Source organism: Rhamphochromis longiceps, linkage group LG13 (assembly GCF_057381845.1).
Source record: "Rhamphochromis longiceps isolate RC_006_pf linkage group LG13, R_longiceps_female_GT1.1, whole genome shotgun sequence".
Lineage (NCBI taxonomy): Eukaryota > Metazoa > Chordata > Actinopteri > Cichliformes > Cichlidae > Rhamphochromis > Rhamphochromis longiceps.
The window spans coordinates 19,138,400-19,156,563 of record NC_140569.1 but is presented as its reverse complement, the minus strand read 5'-3'; the positions used below and the strand labels follow the sequence as shown (position 1 = coordinate 19,156,563).

Below are 18,164 nucleotides of genomic sequence, written 5' to 3'. Positions count from 1 at the left end.
GCTGGTGTAACGGCATGGAAGATATTTTGTGTTGTTGCTCAGCATGCCAATGCCTTTATGATCACAGTGTACCCATCTTCTGATAGCTGCTTCCAACATGGTACAAAGATCAAATCATCAAATCAAGTTCAACCCAACGGTGCACTTTGGGCATGTGGTGAAACCGGAGATTCTGATCGTGGATGTGCAGCTGACTGCGTGACGCTATCATGTCTCTGGTCTATATTAACACAATAGCATGGATAAGATGAAACATTTAATAAACTGGTGTAATGGATCCAATACTTTGCCACCTTCAGACAAAAGGCAGGCCAACAGTTTCCAGTATTTATGCTAAGCTAACAATCTAATATACGTATCAATCTTCTCATCCATCAACAATAAACATGCATGATTCCTAATAAAATAGTAGAAAGAATAGAAACAGCACAAAGTGCCTCTAATTTCAAAGTGTACTCACTGTGGCACAAGCATAAATAGCAAATATAAATCTTAGAAGCAGCAGACATAAAGCTCAGGAAAGGTGAAGGGTGCAGGCCATTTTGTGAAGGTCACTGTGTGAAAAATGGGATGAAGATGGAGGAAGAGAATGATGCAAATCCACACCTTTCCCTTGGTGAGTGGGAGAGATTGAGAGAGACCATCATCCCCCACAGTTCATACATACTGACTACAATGAACCCACTAATGACTACATTTATTCAAATTAGACTAATTGTAATCATGGTTAATAATTAGCTTTACAGTGCATTATAATTGGGTTAGGCTACAAGATGGTTCTGCCTAGGTGCAATAATTTATTTGATTTAATTATTCTGAGGAACCCAATGGTTTGACATTTCATATCATAAAACCAGCGATGTAGAGAGAATGGAGATAGCCGTTGTCTTTAGAGAAGGTCACTGCTAGCTCTCTGGGAAAATTATGAGGACTATTTTCCACTCTATTAAGCTACTCCACTTAGCACAATTAGCCACACACACACAAAGGTTAAAGAGAGAGACCTCTTCCTTTATGATAGAGAGGAGTGGCGCATGTGCATGAGAGAGCAAGTAGGAAACAGAAAGCAAACAAACCTCCACAATCAACAGCCTAACATGCCCACTTATTCACTGGAGTGCAAGTGTGATAATGTTGCTATTACACTTTTCATCTGCAAGTTGGGACGAGTTTCATACCACATCTTGTGAAATTTGTCAGATACTCTGTTTATTTGGTCTCTAATATCTTTGGACACACACACACACACACACACACACACACACACACACACACACACACACACACACACACACACACATACTCGCTTAAGTCCCGTTTGGGGTCGCATATCTTAACTCCCCCCCTTTGGGGACACCACTTTCTGTATGGTTTAGAAGCAAGCTGGCAACTCAGTTTTACTCCTCCAAGACCACAGAAATAAAAAAATCACTTGAGATTTTAATTTTAAGCAACTTTTGTCCAGACAGTATTTTTACCTTCCCATTGGGGACTTGGAATGTTTAATGTCCCCTTTGGGGTCTTCAGCGATACACACATACACAAACTATTTTATGCCACTTTTGGGGACCTCACTTCCATTCGGGGTCTTCAGCAATACACACATACACAAGTTATTTTATGTCAGTTTTGGGGACCATACTTCCCTTAAAGGCAATTCCTTCAAAGTACAATGTAATGTTAACTACCCAATCTAACAATAATATAAACAATAATTAAGGTCTCTATTTATCTTGAAGAAATCAAAACTATGTCCAATGTCTCGGCCACAGAACAATTTAAATTTTTGACTGCATTTATTACTACTGTGTTGTTTTGGGAGTTTATATGCACATCATTAATGCAGAGAAACTTGGATAAAAAAAAATCATCTGTACTATTGAGTGTTTGTTACCAGCAAATTGTAAGGCAAGAACTTTGCTTCCAAATATGTTCACTGGGAAGAAGTCCCTGGTCCCCTGTCTTCATCTTGATCCGTTTTCTTGTTCTATTGTGTTTTTGTTGGCTCCATACCTGACAGAAGAGACTCAATCTCATTGCTTGAGGAATCTGGATTTTGCAGATCAATTTTTTTTTACATTTCAGGCATTTCTCATGATGCTGCTTCAGCTTGGTTAGTCTTGAGTAGATAAACATCAGTTAAATAGGCAAACATTAGACAGTTAAACTAGTTTTTATATTCTATTTAAACTAAAAGAAATTTCTAATTTCACCTATGAATTGTTAACACAGATAATTTGAACACAATTACCAAGAGTTCATTTGATTTTCAGAAACTATCCAAACCTATCATAAAAGATTTAATTTAATTATTAATAAACACACTACTTTAACCTACATTAGAAGCAATCAAAATATCCTTTACATCAGGGCACCAATAAGTACAGTATTAAAGATCTGTGAGTGATAAGACAAGCTGTACGATTTTAGAATGGATATCTTAATTTTAGTTTTCACTGATGTTACGAGTAGATTTAACATGAATAACAAATAGACAAGCGACAATTAAAAACTGCCAAAGAAGATGACTCTTATGACTTCCGGGGACATTTCTAACAAAAATGCACTGCGTTAACCTGAATGAGGACAATCAAAAGGATATACATAAATGAAATTGAATTGATATAGTACCAGAGTACAGTGATCATTAACTGATCGTCATTAACGATCAGTGACCATTAACGGTTTTGTCACTGATCTCAAGGGTAGATTAATACTAAATACAGAAATATACCTCCATTTAAAAATTGCAAAAACATATGCAACAATAGTTATTGGTATACCTGACTCTTATGACTTTTGGGGACGTTTCTAACACAAAAACACTCCGCTTTAACGTAAATGGGGACATTCAATGGGAAACTTTCCTTAGGAAACTGGTTAATACAATAAACTCTGATTATTAAACATCTGCATATGTTAAGGTATGTGTAACTACTTTTCGGATGGATTTCTTTATCTTAGTCCTCATTCTGATTGGTATTTGTTCCGTATTTTTAAATCTTAGACATAGTGAAGGTTTTTTTTTTAACATAACCCTTGCTAGAGTGTGGGGATCATTGATAAATTGTTTACAGACTTCATGGATAGATTTATACTGAAAAAGGGACATGATACTATTTTTAGAAAAAAAATCCCGCAACATATCCAACTATAGTCATTAGTATGCCATATGCTTATGACTTTTGGGGACGTTTCTAACACAAATACACTCCTCTTTAACCTAAATGGGGACATTCAATGGGAAACTTTCCTTAGGGAACTGGTTAATACAATGAACTCGGATTATTAAACATCTGCATATATTAAGATATGTGTAATGATTTGGGGGATGGATTGCTTTATCTTAGTCCTCATTCTGATTGGTAACTGTTCCATATTTTCATATCTTTGACATAATGAAGGATTTTACAACATAACTCTTGAGTGTGGTGATCACTGATAAATTGTTCTCGAACTTCATGTATTGAGTTATACTGAAAAAGGGACATGACACTATTTGTAAAAAACAATACAAAAACATATCTGACTATAGTCATAGGTATGCCGTACAGTATACTTATGACTTTTGGGGATGTTTCTAACACAAATACACTCCTCTTTGACCTAAATGGGGACATTCAGTGGACAACTTTCCTTAGGGAACTGGTAAATACAATGAACTCTGATCATTAAACACATGCATATGTTAAGGTATGTGTAACTACTTTTCGGATTGATTTCTTTATCTTAGTCCTCATTCTGATTGGTATTTGTTCTGTATTTTTAAATCTTAGACATAATGAAGGGGTTGTTCTTTTTTTTAACATAACCCTTGCTAGAGTGTGGGGATCATTGATAAATTGTTTACAGACTTCATGGATAGATTTATACTGAAAAAGGGACATGATACTATTTTTAGAAAAAAAATCCCGCAACATATCCAACTATAGTCATTAGTATGCCATATGCTTATGACTTTTGGGGACGTTTCTAACACAAATACACTCCGCTTTAACCTAAATGGGGACATTCAATGGGAAACTTTCGTTAGGGAACTGGTTAATACAATGAACTCTGATTATTAAACATCTGCATATATTAAGATATGTGTAATGATTTGGGGGATGGATTGCTTTATCTTAGTCCTCATTCTGATTGGTATTTGTTCCATATTTTCAAATCTTAGACATAATGAAGGATTTTACAAATATAACCCTTACTTGAGTGAGGAGATCACTGATAAATTGTTTGTTGACTTTATAGGTAGATTTATACAGAAAAAAGGAACATGATAACATCTTTTAAAAAAATCCCAAAGCATATCCAACTATAGTCATTAGAATGCCATATACTTATGACTTTTGGGGACGTTTCTAACACAAATACACTCCGCTTTAACCTAAATGGGGACATTCAATGAGAAACTTTCCTTAGGGAACTGGTAAATACAATGAACTCTGATCATTAAACACATGCATATGTTAAGGTATGTGTAACTACTTTTCGGATTGATTTCTTTATCTTAGTCCTCATTCTGATTGGTATTTGTTCTGTATTTTTAAATCTTAGACATAATGAAGGGGTTGTTCTTTTTTTTAACATAACCCTTGCTTGAGTGTGGGGATCATTGATAAATTGTTTACAGACTTCATGGATAGATTTATACTGAAAAAGGGACATGATACTATTTTTAGAAAAAAAATCCCGCAACATATCCAACTATAGTCATTAGTATGCCATATGCTTATGACTTTTGGGGACGTTTCTAACACAAATACACTCCGCTTTAACCTAAATGGGGACATTCAATGGGAAACTTTCGTTAGGGAACTGGTTAATACAATGAACTCTGATTATTAAACATCTGCATATATTAAGATATGTGTAATGATTTGGGGGATGGATTGCTTTATCTTAGTCCTCATTCTGATTGGTATTTGTTCCATATTTTCAAATCTTAGACATAATGAAGGATTTTACAAATATAACCCTTACTTGAGTGAGGAGATCACTGATAAATTGTTTGTTGACTTTATAGGTAGATTTATACAGAAAAAAGGAACATGATAACATCTTTTAAAAAAATCCCAAAGCATATCCAACTATAGTCATTAGAATGCCATATACTTATGACTTTTGGGGACGTTTCTAACACAAATACACTCCGCTTTAACCTAAATGGGGACATTCAATGAGAAACTTTCCTTAGGGAACTGGTAAATACAATGAACTCTGATCATTAAACACATGCATATGTTAAGGTATGTGTAACTACTTTTCGGATTGATTTCTTTATCTTAGTCCTCATTCTGATTGGTATTTGTTCTGTATTTTTAAATCTTAGACATAATGAAGGGGTTGTTCTTTTTTTTAACATAACCCTTGCTTGAGTGTGGGGATCATTGATAAATTGTTTACAGACTTCATGGATAGATTTATACTGAAAAAGGGACATGATACTATTTTTAGAAAAAAAATCCCGCAACATATCCAACTATAGTCATTAGTATGCCATATGCTTATGACTTTTGGGGACGTTTCTAACACAAATACACTCCGCTTTAACCTAAATGGGGACATTCAATGGGAAACTTTCGTTAGGGAACTGGTTAATACAATGAACTCTGATTATTAAACATCTGCATATATTAAGATATGTGTAATGATTTGGGGGATGGATTGCTTTATCTTAGTCCTCATTCTGATTGGTATTTGTTCCATATTTTCAAATCTTAGACATAATGAAGGATTTTACAAATATAACCCTTACTTGAGTGAGGAGATCACTGATAAATTGTTTGTTGACTTTATAGGTAGATTTATACAGAAAAAAGGAACATGATAACATCTTTTAAAAAAATCCCAAAGCATATCCAACTATAGTCATTAGAATGCCATAAACTTCTGACTTTTGGGGACGTTTCTAACACAAATACACTCCGCTTTAACCTAAATGGGGACATTCAATGAGAAACTTTCCTTAGGGAACTGGTAAATACAACGAACTCATTACACATACCTCAACATATGCATATGTTGAGGTATGTGTAATGATTTGGGGGATGGATTACTTTATCTTAATCCTCCTTCTGATTGGTATTTGTTCCATATTTTCATATCTTTGACATAATGAAGGATTTTACAACATAACTCTTGAGTGTGGTGATCACTGATAAATTGTTCTCGAACTTCATGTATGGAGTTATACTGAAAAAGGGACATGACACTATTTTTAAAAAACAATACAAAAACATTTTCGACTATAGTCATAGGTATGCCATATACTTATGACTTTTGGGGATGTTTCTAACACAAATACACTCCTCTTTAACCTAAATGGGGACATTCAATGGGAAACTTTCCTTAGGGAACTGGTAAATACAATGAACTCTGATTATTAAACACACGCATATATTAAGGTATTTGTTCTGTATTTTTAAATCTTAGACATAATGAAGGGGTTGGTTTTTTTTTAACATAACCCTTACTTGAGTGTGGGGATCAGAATCAGAATCAGAATCAGAATACTTTATTGATCCCTGGGGGAAATTATTTTTTGTTACAGTGCTCCATTTTAAACCATTGATAAATTGTTCTCGAACTTCATGCATGGAGTTATACTGAAAAAGGGACATGACATTATTTTTAAAAATACAATAACTGGTAAATAACTGGAACTGGTAAATACAATGAACTCTGATTATTAAACATATGCATATGTTGAGGTATGTGTAATGATGTGGGGGATGGATTGCTTTATCTTAATCCTCATTCTGATTGGTATTTGTTCCATATTTTCAAATCTTAGACATAATGAAGGATTTTACAACATAGCCCTTACTTGAGTGTGGGAATCATTGATAAATTGTTCTCTGACTTCATGGATAGTTTTATACAGAAAATAGGGACATGATATCAAAAAAAAAATACAAAACTATATCCAACTATAGTCACTAGTATGCCATATTCTTATGACTTTTGGGGACGTTTCTAACACAAATACACTCCACTTTAACCTAAATGGGGACATTCAAAATCCTGCAGTTTATTTATGTTTCTTTGTTTCAGAATAATAAATAAATAAATTAAACAAATAGCATAATATTCCTCTTTATAAAGCTTATTTATTTTTTCCGTTTCATTAGCCTCTCTTAATTAACAAGATAATCCTCATTGTTAGCTTGCACATGAAAAACTTAAGGATGCTAATAAACATCCTTTATTATTTTAGAATCATAAAAGCATAAAAAAAATTAAATCCCCTAAAATATTGAATGTTTGGTTCATTCAAACATCCCTTGATGTTTAATCCAAGACGGCTCTGAATGTGTAACTTATATGTGGCTAGCTTTTTCGGGCTAATTAGCTCGAATCTTTTTTTCCCCAAATCATCAAGGGCACATCTAGCAAGCCAGTATTAGCAGTTATTACTAAATAACTTTCTTACATTCAAACAGAAAATGCTGAAACTTGTCAGCAGAACCCTTAAGATATAGGTATAAAAAACTAAAAAAGTTTTAATCACTTTTCATACCTTTAAAGCTGCTCTACATGCTGCTGCTTGCACACACCTCTATGGCTGCGATCAAGGCCTATGGTGACATAGAGGTCTTACCTCACCTCCCCTATCTTTAGGCTGTCCCTGCTCTGTGCCTCTTCACTCTCACGCACACGAACTCCAGACCTGCATTCATCTCTTTCCTCTGAGCCCCCCCACCCGACAGACATACAAAACTCTAAACATCGCCCTTTGACTTACTGCCCCACCCCCACTTGCACACAAACTCTTTCCCAAAAGCACTCTGATTGTATGACACTAGTGTTCATTGTATTATGTTGTACATAGGACTTTTGTTTTGTTTTTATCTTTAAGGTTTTCACTGTACACTGTAGACCGTGGGAGCATTACAATTTAAAATTCCTGTGTATCATCTGTACATGTGGGTTTTCACAATAAAGCTGACTTTGAACTTGACTTGAGTCAAGCTCTGCACATATCTCTAAGACCCAGTCAACCATGCTACAGAAGCTAATCTTTCCCACTTGTATCCAGGATATTATTGTTTTTTCTGTCATGATCCATATGTAATGACCATTGTCTTACACAGTTTTTGATCAGCTCTTAAAGAAACTTTGGTGAGAATTAAGTTTTATGCCATATGCTTGTGACTTTTTATGCTTTTTAGGTATTAACATTGAAATTTAAATTTAGCTCAGCTGTTTCACCAAATTTTGGATCCCTGCACCATCCAACAGAAATTCAAGAAACATCTTAAATATTTTGCACTAAAAGTATCAAGAATTTAGAGTAATTTATGTCAAGCTGCAGTTCAGAAAGCAAATATGAACCTAAAGTGCTCCATTATTTCATGCATCTGCTTCACATCATGCCAAATAATTCTTTAAAAAATATTAAAACTATTTATATCATAATTACGTGAAATATGACTCTTTTGTATTTTCTAGTGTCTTCTTTACCCTTTAAAAATATAATCTACTAAATAGTCTACTGATTTCTATTATTTAGTCAAGAGAACAAATGTTTGTTTATATAAAACCATTCATACAGAAGAATGTTGAATAAGATTTTCAAAAAAGATCAATATATTAAAAGAAATCTTACACTATAATAATATAAGGGTTAGGGAGAGGTAATACACACACAAAAAAAATCCAAGATATGTCACTTTTGGGGACAGTGGAAATTCTTGCAATTTCACACACTTCCACTAGGGGCAACATAGAGTTATACACAGATTGCAAAAATTTTTGGGGGCAATGTCATACACATACACAAAAAATCTAAAAAATGTCACTTTTGGGGACAGGTGAGATTTTTGGATTAAAATATGTTTTAGAGCATGCTGAACATTGTTAGAGGTAAATCTAATTGGGGACGGTGGTTTTGGTCCCCAAAGGTAGAGGTGTCCCCAATTGACTGGTGTGTGAGCTGACAGAAGTCCCCAATTTTGACACAAGCAAACTCACACACACACACACACACACACACACACACACACACACACACACACAGAGAGAGAAAAATCACCCATTATAGACATAATATGATCACAGAAAATTTAAGGCGGTGCAAAATTTAAGTGGTACAAAATGGGCTGTCCAAAAAAACCCTCATAAATACCGTATTACAAAGCAAAATGAAAGCACATTGTGAAACTCAAAATAGTAAAGCCAGCAAACTATTCACATCAAACTAAACAGCCTGAATTTTTCTTACCACGAACATTTACCAGACCAAAACATTACAACGCTTACTTGATTAAACGCTGACTTATTTGTCTCTTCACAACAGTGTTTGCTTGACTTCCAGTTTTTCTCAGAGATGTTTAAGTGAAAAAGCTGCATTTCTCAGGAACAGTTTATGAAGCGCACATGCCCCTGGTCATCATTCATACACTCCTTCTCATGTTCAGTTTAGCAGTGCCCATTTCAACCACAGGCTTCTGCTGTGGGCCCTAGAAAGCTCTGCTAAAGCAGTAAGGGTCCATTTAAATGACTGTACGAGTGTTTCTCTCATCCGTATCCTTCCACCAACTCTGGAAAAATTTAGCCAGTGTCCTTCTGGTTTAACTCGAATTAAATTCAATTAAATCCAACACAGAATTCAGTCAAAAATCAAGGAGACCAGCAGAAAAAGGTTTTGGCAAGTGTCTATCAATAATTTTATTCAAATATACTGAAATTCTGTATTTACACACAGAAAAACACAAAATTAAATATTTGTGTAGAAGGTAAAAGTCATGTTTCGTCTAAATGCATCAAATGTTGTAACACTGTTTTCTGAGAAAACACACACACACACACACACACACACACACACACACACACACACACACACACACACACACACACACACACACACACACACACACACACACAGCACTTCTGCTGCTCAGCTGCAGTCAGACCTGAGATACTAATGAATTTCCCATCAGAGTCTCTCTGGGAGGATAAAGGGCGTGCAGAAATTGTGTTTTCACTCACACGTCCAGGTGAAAACTTGGCCCCAGGCATCGCCTGCCAACAGAGTAGCATGAGTCCTGCAAAGAATACAGCAAGGGAAATGCAGTGTTGTGCTGTAAAGCATGCAGTGATATACATACAAAGAGAATTAGAAGCTTTCAAATACTGCATATAATTAAATATAAACTCATACTATTTTTCTTCGAACACAGAGATGAATAAAGTTTAAAGTACAGTAATAAACAGAAACTAAACCCCAGCTGGCATTCCTATGAGTGGGTGCTTTTTATTTACTGTACCTGGACATAGCCAGCGCTGTGATGGCTGGATTATTTTTGTAGCGCCGCTGTGACACAGCTTGACTTCTGTTCAGCTCTTGATGTAACACCAGATGTCTCTCCCAGCCTTTAGCCTGGCTGGAGTTGCTCACTGTGGATTCGTGAGAATACATTAGCATCTACTTAATAGTGAATTACAGGGCAGTTGTCCACCCCGCCTGAAATCAGAACCTCAGTGGTCCTCCCCACCCCAAAAACCAAAAAAAAAAAAATTCAGAGTGTATTAAGCATGTGTCCATCTGCAGTCAGCAGGCTGCAAAAGGGAGAAAAAGCCCTCAAATATAAATGCTTCAGTGTTACGTAAAAACTTGTCTCAATGTAATTGGAAAGCATAATACTCCTATGAGGTGACGCGAGGCTGTAACCAACGTATGCCAAATTGGATCTGGGTATTATTGCTTTCTAAATTATACACGCTCACACACGTCAGCAAAATTACTCATCAGTGTTTACTGCCTCTATGTTTAATAACTTTATAACAACATAATTCCTGCTAGCCCTAATGCTAGTGAGGGATAGGATGAACATTACAAGCTCTCATCTGGAAACCACACTGTCTAGCTCTGAGATGAGCGGTTAAAAATAATCATCTCACTTAAGAATTTATCTAATTAGATAGCAATGGTTCTTTCGTCGTCTTCTTTTTTTTATTTTTTATTTTTTTTTTAAACACTATAAATAATGATGGTCTTTGTGTGCAGTTGCTTTTCAATTGGTTTCACAGTTTTGTTATTGTCGACCACTCTTATTCATTTTATTATGAACACAACACCTGCATGTATATCCCATCGTTCTGCCATTACCGTCTCTCTCTGTTTGGTCTTGCCCTGGGGACACAGGCTCTTCTGGAGGGGCAGGTAATTGTGTTCTGGTGTACTCTGCCCGCCATATCTGTATGAGAGACACATAACGAGTAACAAAATCATAAATATAATTCAAGATAATAACAAATACACTCATATATGCACCAACATGCATGCACATATGCACACACACACACACACACAGTAATAATTCTGTTTATGTGTGCGTGCTGTCCACGTGGCATGGGCACCCACTCCAAAGTGAAGCACAATTTACTGTTTGCAGCTTTGATTGCAGAAAGGCAACACATGCTTATATTAATCTTAAGCAAAAAACAGTCACACACTGCACACAACTCATATACTGTTATTAATACTTTGATGGACACCCAAGCTGGTACCAGCAAGGCTAAAACCAAAGTAATGACTGCCACAGTTGAATACTGTACAGAAACACTCCCACTGATCTATTAGGAGCTATAGAGAATTGTGATAGCATTAACAACAACAAAAAACATTCTACATCATACACACAACCATTATGTTATTTACCTGCATGAAAAAACTAAAACAAAACTCACCCGTATAATGCCATCCTCACAGCCTGTGATGATGACATTCCTGGAATCCCACTCGTGTCTCTGTGTAAAGCTGATGCACAGGATGTTTGACTGAGGCCCACAGGAAGTGTCAGTGCAGGTCAACAGCTGGCCCTTCATGGTCCACAGGTAGAGTTGCGGTCCAGCACATGACACAATCTCTCCCTTGGACATATTAACATAGTGTTGACGTTCAGGTGTGCAGACATACAGACAGAAAGAGGGAACAAAAGGAGAAGAACACACACAAACAGGATATTCATGCTGTTAACAGTGAGAACCCTCCCTTCCTCATGCTGTGAGATGAGTGAAAAGGAACAATGTGATGACAGTGAGCCAAAAAATTCAAAGGACAGGAGGAAAAGAGCAGGAGAGACAGAGCAGTGGAAAGAAGGGGACCCAGAAGGTGGACTTACAGTTAGATCATTGATAGCCAGTGCAGAGACGATGGTTGTGTGTCCTGCTAACTGAGTGATATAACTTAGCTCTTCCAAGTCCCACAGGATACAGGTGAGGTCATGAGAGCCGCTCACTATTATGCTGTGGACCTCAGACACAGCGAGACACACCACTGCATCCGTATGACCATATAACGGCTGTGAAGGACAGTGGGGTCAGTATTAGTGCGTGTGTGTTGCAAATAAGTTGTCAACAATACTGTTACATTTCAAGAGCATACAAACATTTGGACAGACGAACCTGTCTGAGTTTCATGTGAGTGAGTTTATCCTTAGTGACTGCCACATCCCACACACAAACGACAGTGCTGGTTCCTGCAGTGATGACGGTGGTCACATTGGGACAGGCGGCGCACAATATGTCTCCCCAGTCACATAAACTCTCACACACTGCAAACGTCTACAAGTCGACATACATAAAGTGTTTAGAATTACACTATATTATGATAAAATCTGAGCTCAAGTTTAATGAGCATCAACTTCAATCAACTAGTTATGGAAATGTGTAAAATGCATTGACATTACATAATACCTTTTCTGTGGCATGGTTTCCAAAGGCACAACTGTTGTCAGGAAATCCCCAGCTGAAGAAGCAGCACCGTAGCGGTGACAGGAGGAGCTGGTTTTTCTCCAGAACCAAGACCTCTTTTTCCAAGCACAGTATCTGACCTACCGGGCCTCTTGACAGCTCTACAGTAATATTTAGAACAGTATATATAACTTGTCAAACCCAACACAAAAATGTTATAGTCTTAAAAAAAAGAAAAGAAAAAAAGAAAGAAAGTAAAGAAAATGACCTTTTTCTATATTACGTGTACCTGTAATAAAGATAATAGCTCTTCAAAAATATCATATTAAAGAGTTTCGTATCTCAGTAAACTTGTAAAGTGTTTCATTAAAGAGAGAACAGAAAAACTGGGCAATTAAAACAGCCATCCTCATGGTTACGAGCTGAGGCTTGGTCCTAGGGGGCACCTGCATCTGGGGGTAAGGCAGTGATTGCGCTTGTAACTGACCTATTCATGCAGGAAGAGGCAAAATCATTACATCCGATTGCCAGTTCTGCTTCTATAATCCCCAGAAAGAAGCTCTGTCTGCATTCGTTCTTAGTGTTCCTCGTCCTATTCATCTCTATCTGCTTATTGATCAGATCAGACACTCTAAGATTTAATATGAAATGTAATATGCAGGAATCTCTCCCTGAGCATTCGCAGATTCATCTCCTATCCCTCAGTGGGCCTATAGGGATATTCCGATTATTAAGTAGGGCTCAGCAGCAGAGTCATCTCCATATTGTAGCTCTAACAGATAGCTTCTATCTTTCTGTAGTGTAAATTAATCTATGGGCATTCTCACTCCATTTCAATGATTCCCCTAAGATTTGGGCACATCCGGTGTATAATAACCAACATCAAATAGTAGGGAATAAAATAAAGGTGGAACAATGCAAAACAACGAAGATCACTATAATTGATTCAATTTAGTTTACTCAGCATAAAAGTGTTTAATGTGTATCATTCATGAGGCTGTATTAAGATTTGTTTTTATCTTATACCATAGTTTGAAGACTAGAATAGTTTGACAGTTTTGCCGCAATTACACCAAATATGAAACCAAGGCCTGTAGCAACAAAGCAGCTTACAATAAAGATTTTTTATTTTAAGGAAGAAAGAAAAGAAAGGAAAAGCAAAGAAGGGGGAAAAAAGCTTTTGAGGGGCAGGAAGCCAGAAATTCTCTAAGATATGTTTCATATTCTCTGAACATCTTTGTGTTTAGGTATACCTCTGAATGGTTGCGCAGGGGTCTTTAGCTTATCCAGTTTGAAATAAAATGGAGTTGGCTGATGTGTTGATGACCCTTCTTTCTTAGAGCCACTGCGAGGCGGATGGGGCTTGATGAAGAGCTATGGGAAATACATAATACAGTAAATATACTCCAATTACACTAATTCATCGTCACATTATTATTATCATCTTTTTTTTTTTTTTTTAAAACCTGTTTGGGAACTTGTCCAAAGTTGCTGACATATCCCAAGATTGTGCTCTTGATGACAGGGTCTTTAGTGTCCTGCCAGCGTTTCTGGGGGTAAAAGTAAGGGTGGAACGTGTTCACACTTTCTATTGCAGCTTGACCTCGTTGCCGATATCCAAAAATCAGATCGATCCACAGGTGTAGGTTGGCGCTCACATAGTCACTTTCCAGTGCCTAAAGCAAACAGAGCAGGAGATTGTTGCACAAACTAAAGCCATCTAGTCACATAATATTATAAAGCTATTAAAACATGCATACAACAGTCTTTTAAAAAAAAAAAAAAACAAAAAAAAAACCCAGCAGTGTTTAGCACTCGTTATTATTGTGGTCCCCAAACCATCAGTCAAACTGCTAATATGACACCAATGCACAAAACTTCTAAGACTGTACAGCCAATCAAATTATTAAGGTACCCTACAATTCCTTCCAAAAGTCAATTTAGAAGTCCAGGACAGCAAGAGACCGAACAGCTGTGTTATGAGCATATCTTCATGTTACAATTAAAGAATGATTTGGGTTGAATTAGCCAGAGATTGGTTTTGAAGAGTTAATGAGGAAAAGTGGGCATTATGACCAGCTATATCCTAGCGCCACATTTTAATAAACACGTCCTGGATGAACAGAAAGATGGAAAAAAAGAAAAAAAGTATCATAACAAGGATATATTGTCCTGAGTTAATTTGTCTGTGGAAGAAAAAAAAAATCTTCTAAAGTCACTAATTTTATGAGAATGGTAGGCAATAAGAGTAGTTCAGTAGATTACAGAGTGATAACCATCACATATGCCCCAGGAATGGAAAAAGGGAGGGTCATCATGTAGAAACAGAAAGAAAATGAACAGACGAGTACAATAACCCCACAGAGGGATAGATGAGGGTAAGCTGGGAAAAAAAGAAGAAGAAGAAGAAAGATAGTGAGAATATTCAACCAATCAACAACTGGCAGAAATAATGACATTATGAAAAAGAGAGAGTCGTATGTGTTCCCTGAATCCTGTTAAATAGGCTTGTTGTCCTGTATTGTCTGTCATCTAAGCTTCAGATAAATGCCTTTTTATGCATCTTCTGTATAGGAAAACAACTGGTCATTATACTTGACTAACAGTTAGTACCACAAGAACATAACTGAACCAAACTCAGCGAGACAAAACTGCCTTCTGAGAATTTACTGAACTGACCAACATCTGTGATATGAACAACAAACTGCAACCTACACTATTACAGTGCCACACATGTAGTGAATGTATGTGCGGAGATACTTAATACAGTGAATCTTCTGTATACATCAGCCGGTAATGACTATCATTATTAGGTGTTGTGGGTAAATAAGTCAGAGTACACAACAGGCCAGGCTAGCGGTTTGGAGGGGAAAGTCTAGGTGTCACTGACCTCTCGATGGATTCTAATGAACTCCTGGGGGTCACCTTTTGCCCATGGAGGTAGCTCGACATCTCCCAGAGCTGTGCCATCTTCCATACAGCCTAAAAAGACACACATATGCATTATTGACTACGTGAACTGTGTAGGAAAAAGAAATCAAGAGGAGCCACTGGTGACATGGGTGAAGCAGTGTTTTAATTAGTAAATACCGTTTTTGTTTGCGTGTCATTTGTGTGCAGAGACACACATATACATGCATTAACACTTGAATAATGCCATTCACAATATTGCCAACGGCTTCATGCAATTACACTGACTGACACCAACTGGCGAAAATGTGCCAAGAAACAATATACAATCAAATTGGCTTTGCAAATGTTTAAGGCCTTTCTGATTAAAAAAAATAAAGGGAAAAAAGTGGTATCCTCATGTGGCATACTATATATTTTTATTGCCAAATAAAGAAAGACCAACGACATGACTGTAATAGGAACAGGCCAGAGATTAATATAGCTTATTATTCTGTGCCACACCTTCATTGATGGCCAACGAACACTCCAGCAAACCACTGTGGTGTGATCTGTTATATGCTCCCTCATTACCATGAACAAATGTATGCAAAACCTAATCAGTCAATCTGTGGGATACATGTGCAGTTTCTACTGTATCGTCTTTCATTCAAATTAAGCTAATTAGTTCATCAGTTAAGCAACAAAAGAATTATAAAGAAATGATTTGATTAAATTTCACACCATTTCTTTGGATGCTTCATATCTGTTATCACTTATGCAGCTTATTATCCAGAAGCTTAGAAGAATAGTTATAGCAAATTCTGCAATATCGTTGATCACTCATATGCAAATTAACATAGAGTGCTTCAGAATCCAATCAGGACATAACTCCACATGGAGTTCCTCTCATTTGAATCATTGCTTAATCACCAACATGATGAAAATACACTGGCCATTTCATTAGATATACCTGTTCAATTGCTTATTAATGCAAATATGCAAAAAGCCAATGACATGATAGCAATTGGGTGTATGTGGGCACACAGACTGTAGTCAAACGTCACCAGAACAGGATGGGCAGCAAACAATTGTGCAGCAACTTCATGTCAATATTTGGTGTTTTCAACAAGGTCAGCACCTTGTTGAATGTATGCCATGATGAAGGCAGCACAGAAGGCAAAAGAGGTCCAACCCTTTACTAGCAAGGTACACCTGATAAAGTGACTGCTGATTGTATGTAGCATATATGACTGAGGACATACAGTACACATTCTGACCTCGCAGAAACAAAACAAACAAAACAAAAAAACAAGAGACAGGGTAGGGAAGTCTGAATTAATCACTTTACATTCTTTTGTTTTCATTTACGAACATTAGGTACACAGAGGATTCAAAAAGCTGACCTAGCTGGATTTGGTTGGAGTTGATCAGGAAGTCTGGCAGGTAGAAGAACTCCGGGATCAGCTCTCTGACGTCCCCCATGTTGTCTCTTGAGGCAGACTCCCACTCTTTCTTTATACTGTAAAACATCCGCTCTGGGATATCAAACCCTCCCTGTGAGGAGAGCAGACAAAACCCTGTCAGACCCGCAGAACATCACTGAGATAAACTTTTCTTTGGGCATATTAATAAAGCAGTCTGCCTGATACAGTGCAGAGAATCATATTTTATGTTCTTTATTGTATTATGTAAGCACACAATATTTGCTACCATTAGAAGAAAGCTTTTCATCTTTCTGTAAAATTCCATCATCTGTGATGCGAATCTCATGAGAGTGAATGTAATTTAGAGTAAAACAATTACCTCAATGAATGAAAATAGCATATATACTGGTAAACTGGGTTAGAGATGTAAATCCAGTTATGGATATTACTACACACCCATTATGTGCTTCAGAAGACAAAAAGGCTTCCTAATTCAACATCTTTATTGTTTTATTCTGACTATCAAATATGCATGCCTTTTCATTATAATCAACTGGATGCTGTGTTGTAAATTGGTAACATCTGTGGCTATTTCCACTGGCTTCTTTTGGACGCTATGTGTAATTATTTGCATACATATTAAAATGTCCTTATAATCTGTTTTTGTACCAAAAACAGCATTAAAATGGGATCTGGACAGCTGAAAACAGCTCACATTAGTTTCATATTAATAGCAAGATTACATTTAAAAAAAATGACAATGTGATGAATGCCAGTGGGCATCGAAAGCACAGGGTTTGCAGAAAGCCCTGTGGGTTACTAAAACATACTGAACACAACTTTCCCCGTCATTTCATCTGACAAATTAAGACAAAACTTCTTTAATGATCTCATTTATGCTGTAACCTTATCAACCACAACAAATTTTGCATGTTTTCAGTCTTATGAGCCACAGCACTCCACAGCAATGACATGAACCTCTGCAAAATGGTTAATATTTCTTTTTGCTGCTAGAGTTGCTCCAATTGGTCAAATTCTGGACTTTAATAATAATGTGAAGTTATGATGCCTAACTGGCAAAAATGTGACTGCCAAATGAAAAGTCTTGAATTTTATACTTTGTGTGTCATCATCTTTAATCTAAACCACTTTTAC

General features: G+C 36.6%; 1 protein-coding gene across 6 annotated transcripts in view; it reads right to left on the bottom strand.

Moving 5' to 3' along the window:
• Positions 1-9,060: 9,060 nt before the first annotated feature.
• Positions 9,061-18,164, bottom strand: part of wdfy4 (WDFY family member 4) — a 39,010-nt gene continuing 29,906 nt past the window's right edge. For 3 of the 6 annotated variants that reach the window (XM_085428222.1, XM_085428225.1, XM_085428220.1), the window contains 12 exons: positions 16,989-17,139; positions 15,584-15,675; positions 14,160-14,369; positions 13,947-14,067; positions 12,697-12,854; positions 12,406-12,564; positions 12,123-12,302; positions 11,689-11,871; positions 11,108-11,195; positions 10,266-10,395; positions 9,814-10,043; positions 9,062-9,783 (listed from right to left, as the gene is read on the bottom strand). In XM_085428222.1, coding sequence (XP_085284348.1) covers positions 9,980-10,043; positions 10,266-10,395; positions 11,108-11,195; positions 11,689-11,871; positions 12,123-12,302; positions 12,406-12,564; positions 12,697-12,854; positions 13,947-14,067; positions 14,160-14,369; positions 15,584-15,675; positions 16,989-17,139 — 1,536 coding nt within the window. In that variant the 3' untranslated portion in view covers positions 9,062-9,783; positions 9,814-9,979. Of the gene's footprint in view, positions 9,784-9,813; positions 10,044-10,265; positions 10,396-11,076; positions 11,196-11,688; positions 11,872-12,122; positions 12,303-12,405; positions 12,565-12,696; positions 12,855-13,946; positions 14,068-14,159; positions 14,370-15,583; positions 15,676-16,988; positions 17,140-18,164 lie in introns of all 6 variants that reach the window. The other 3 variants (XM_085428226.1, XM_085428223.1, XM_085428224.1) reach the window with 3 other exon arrangements.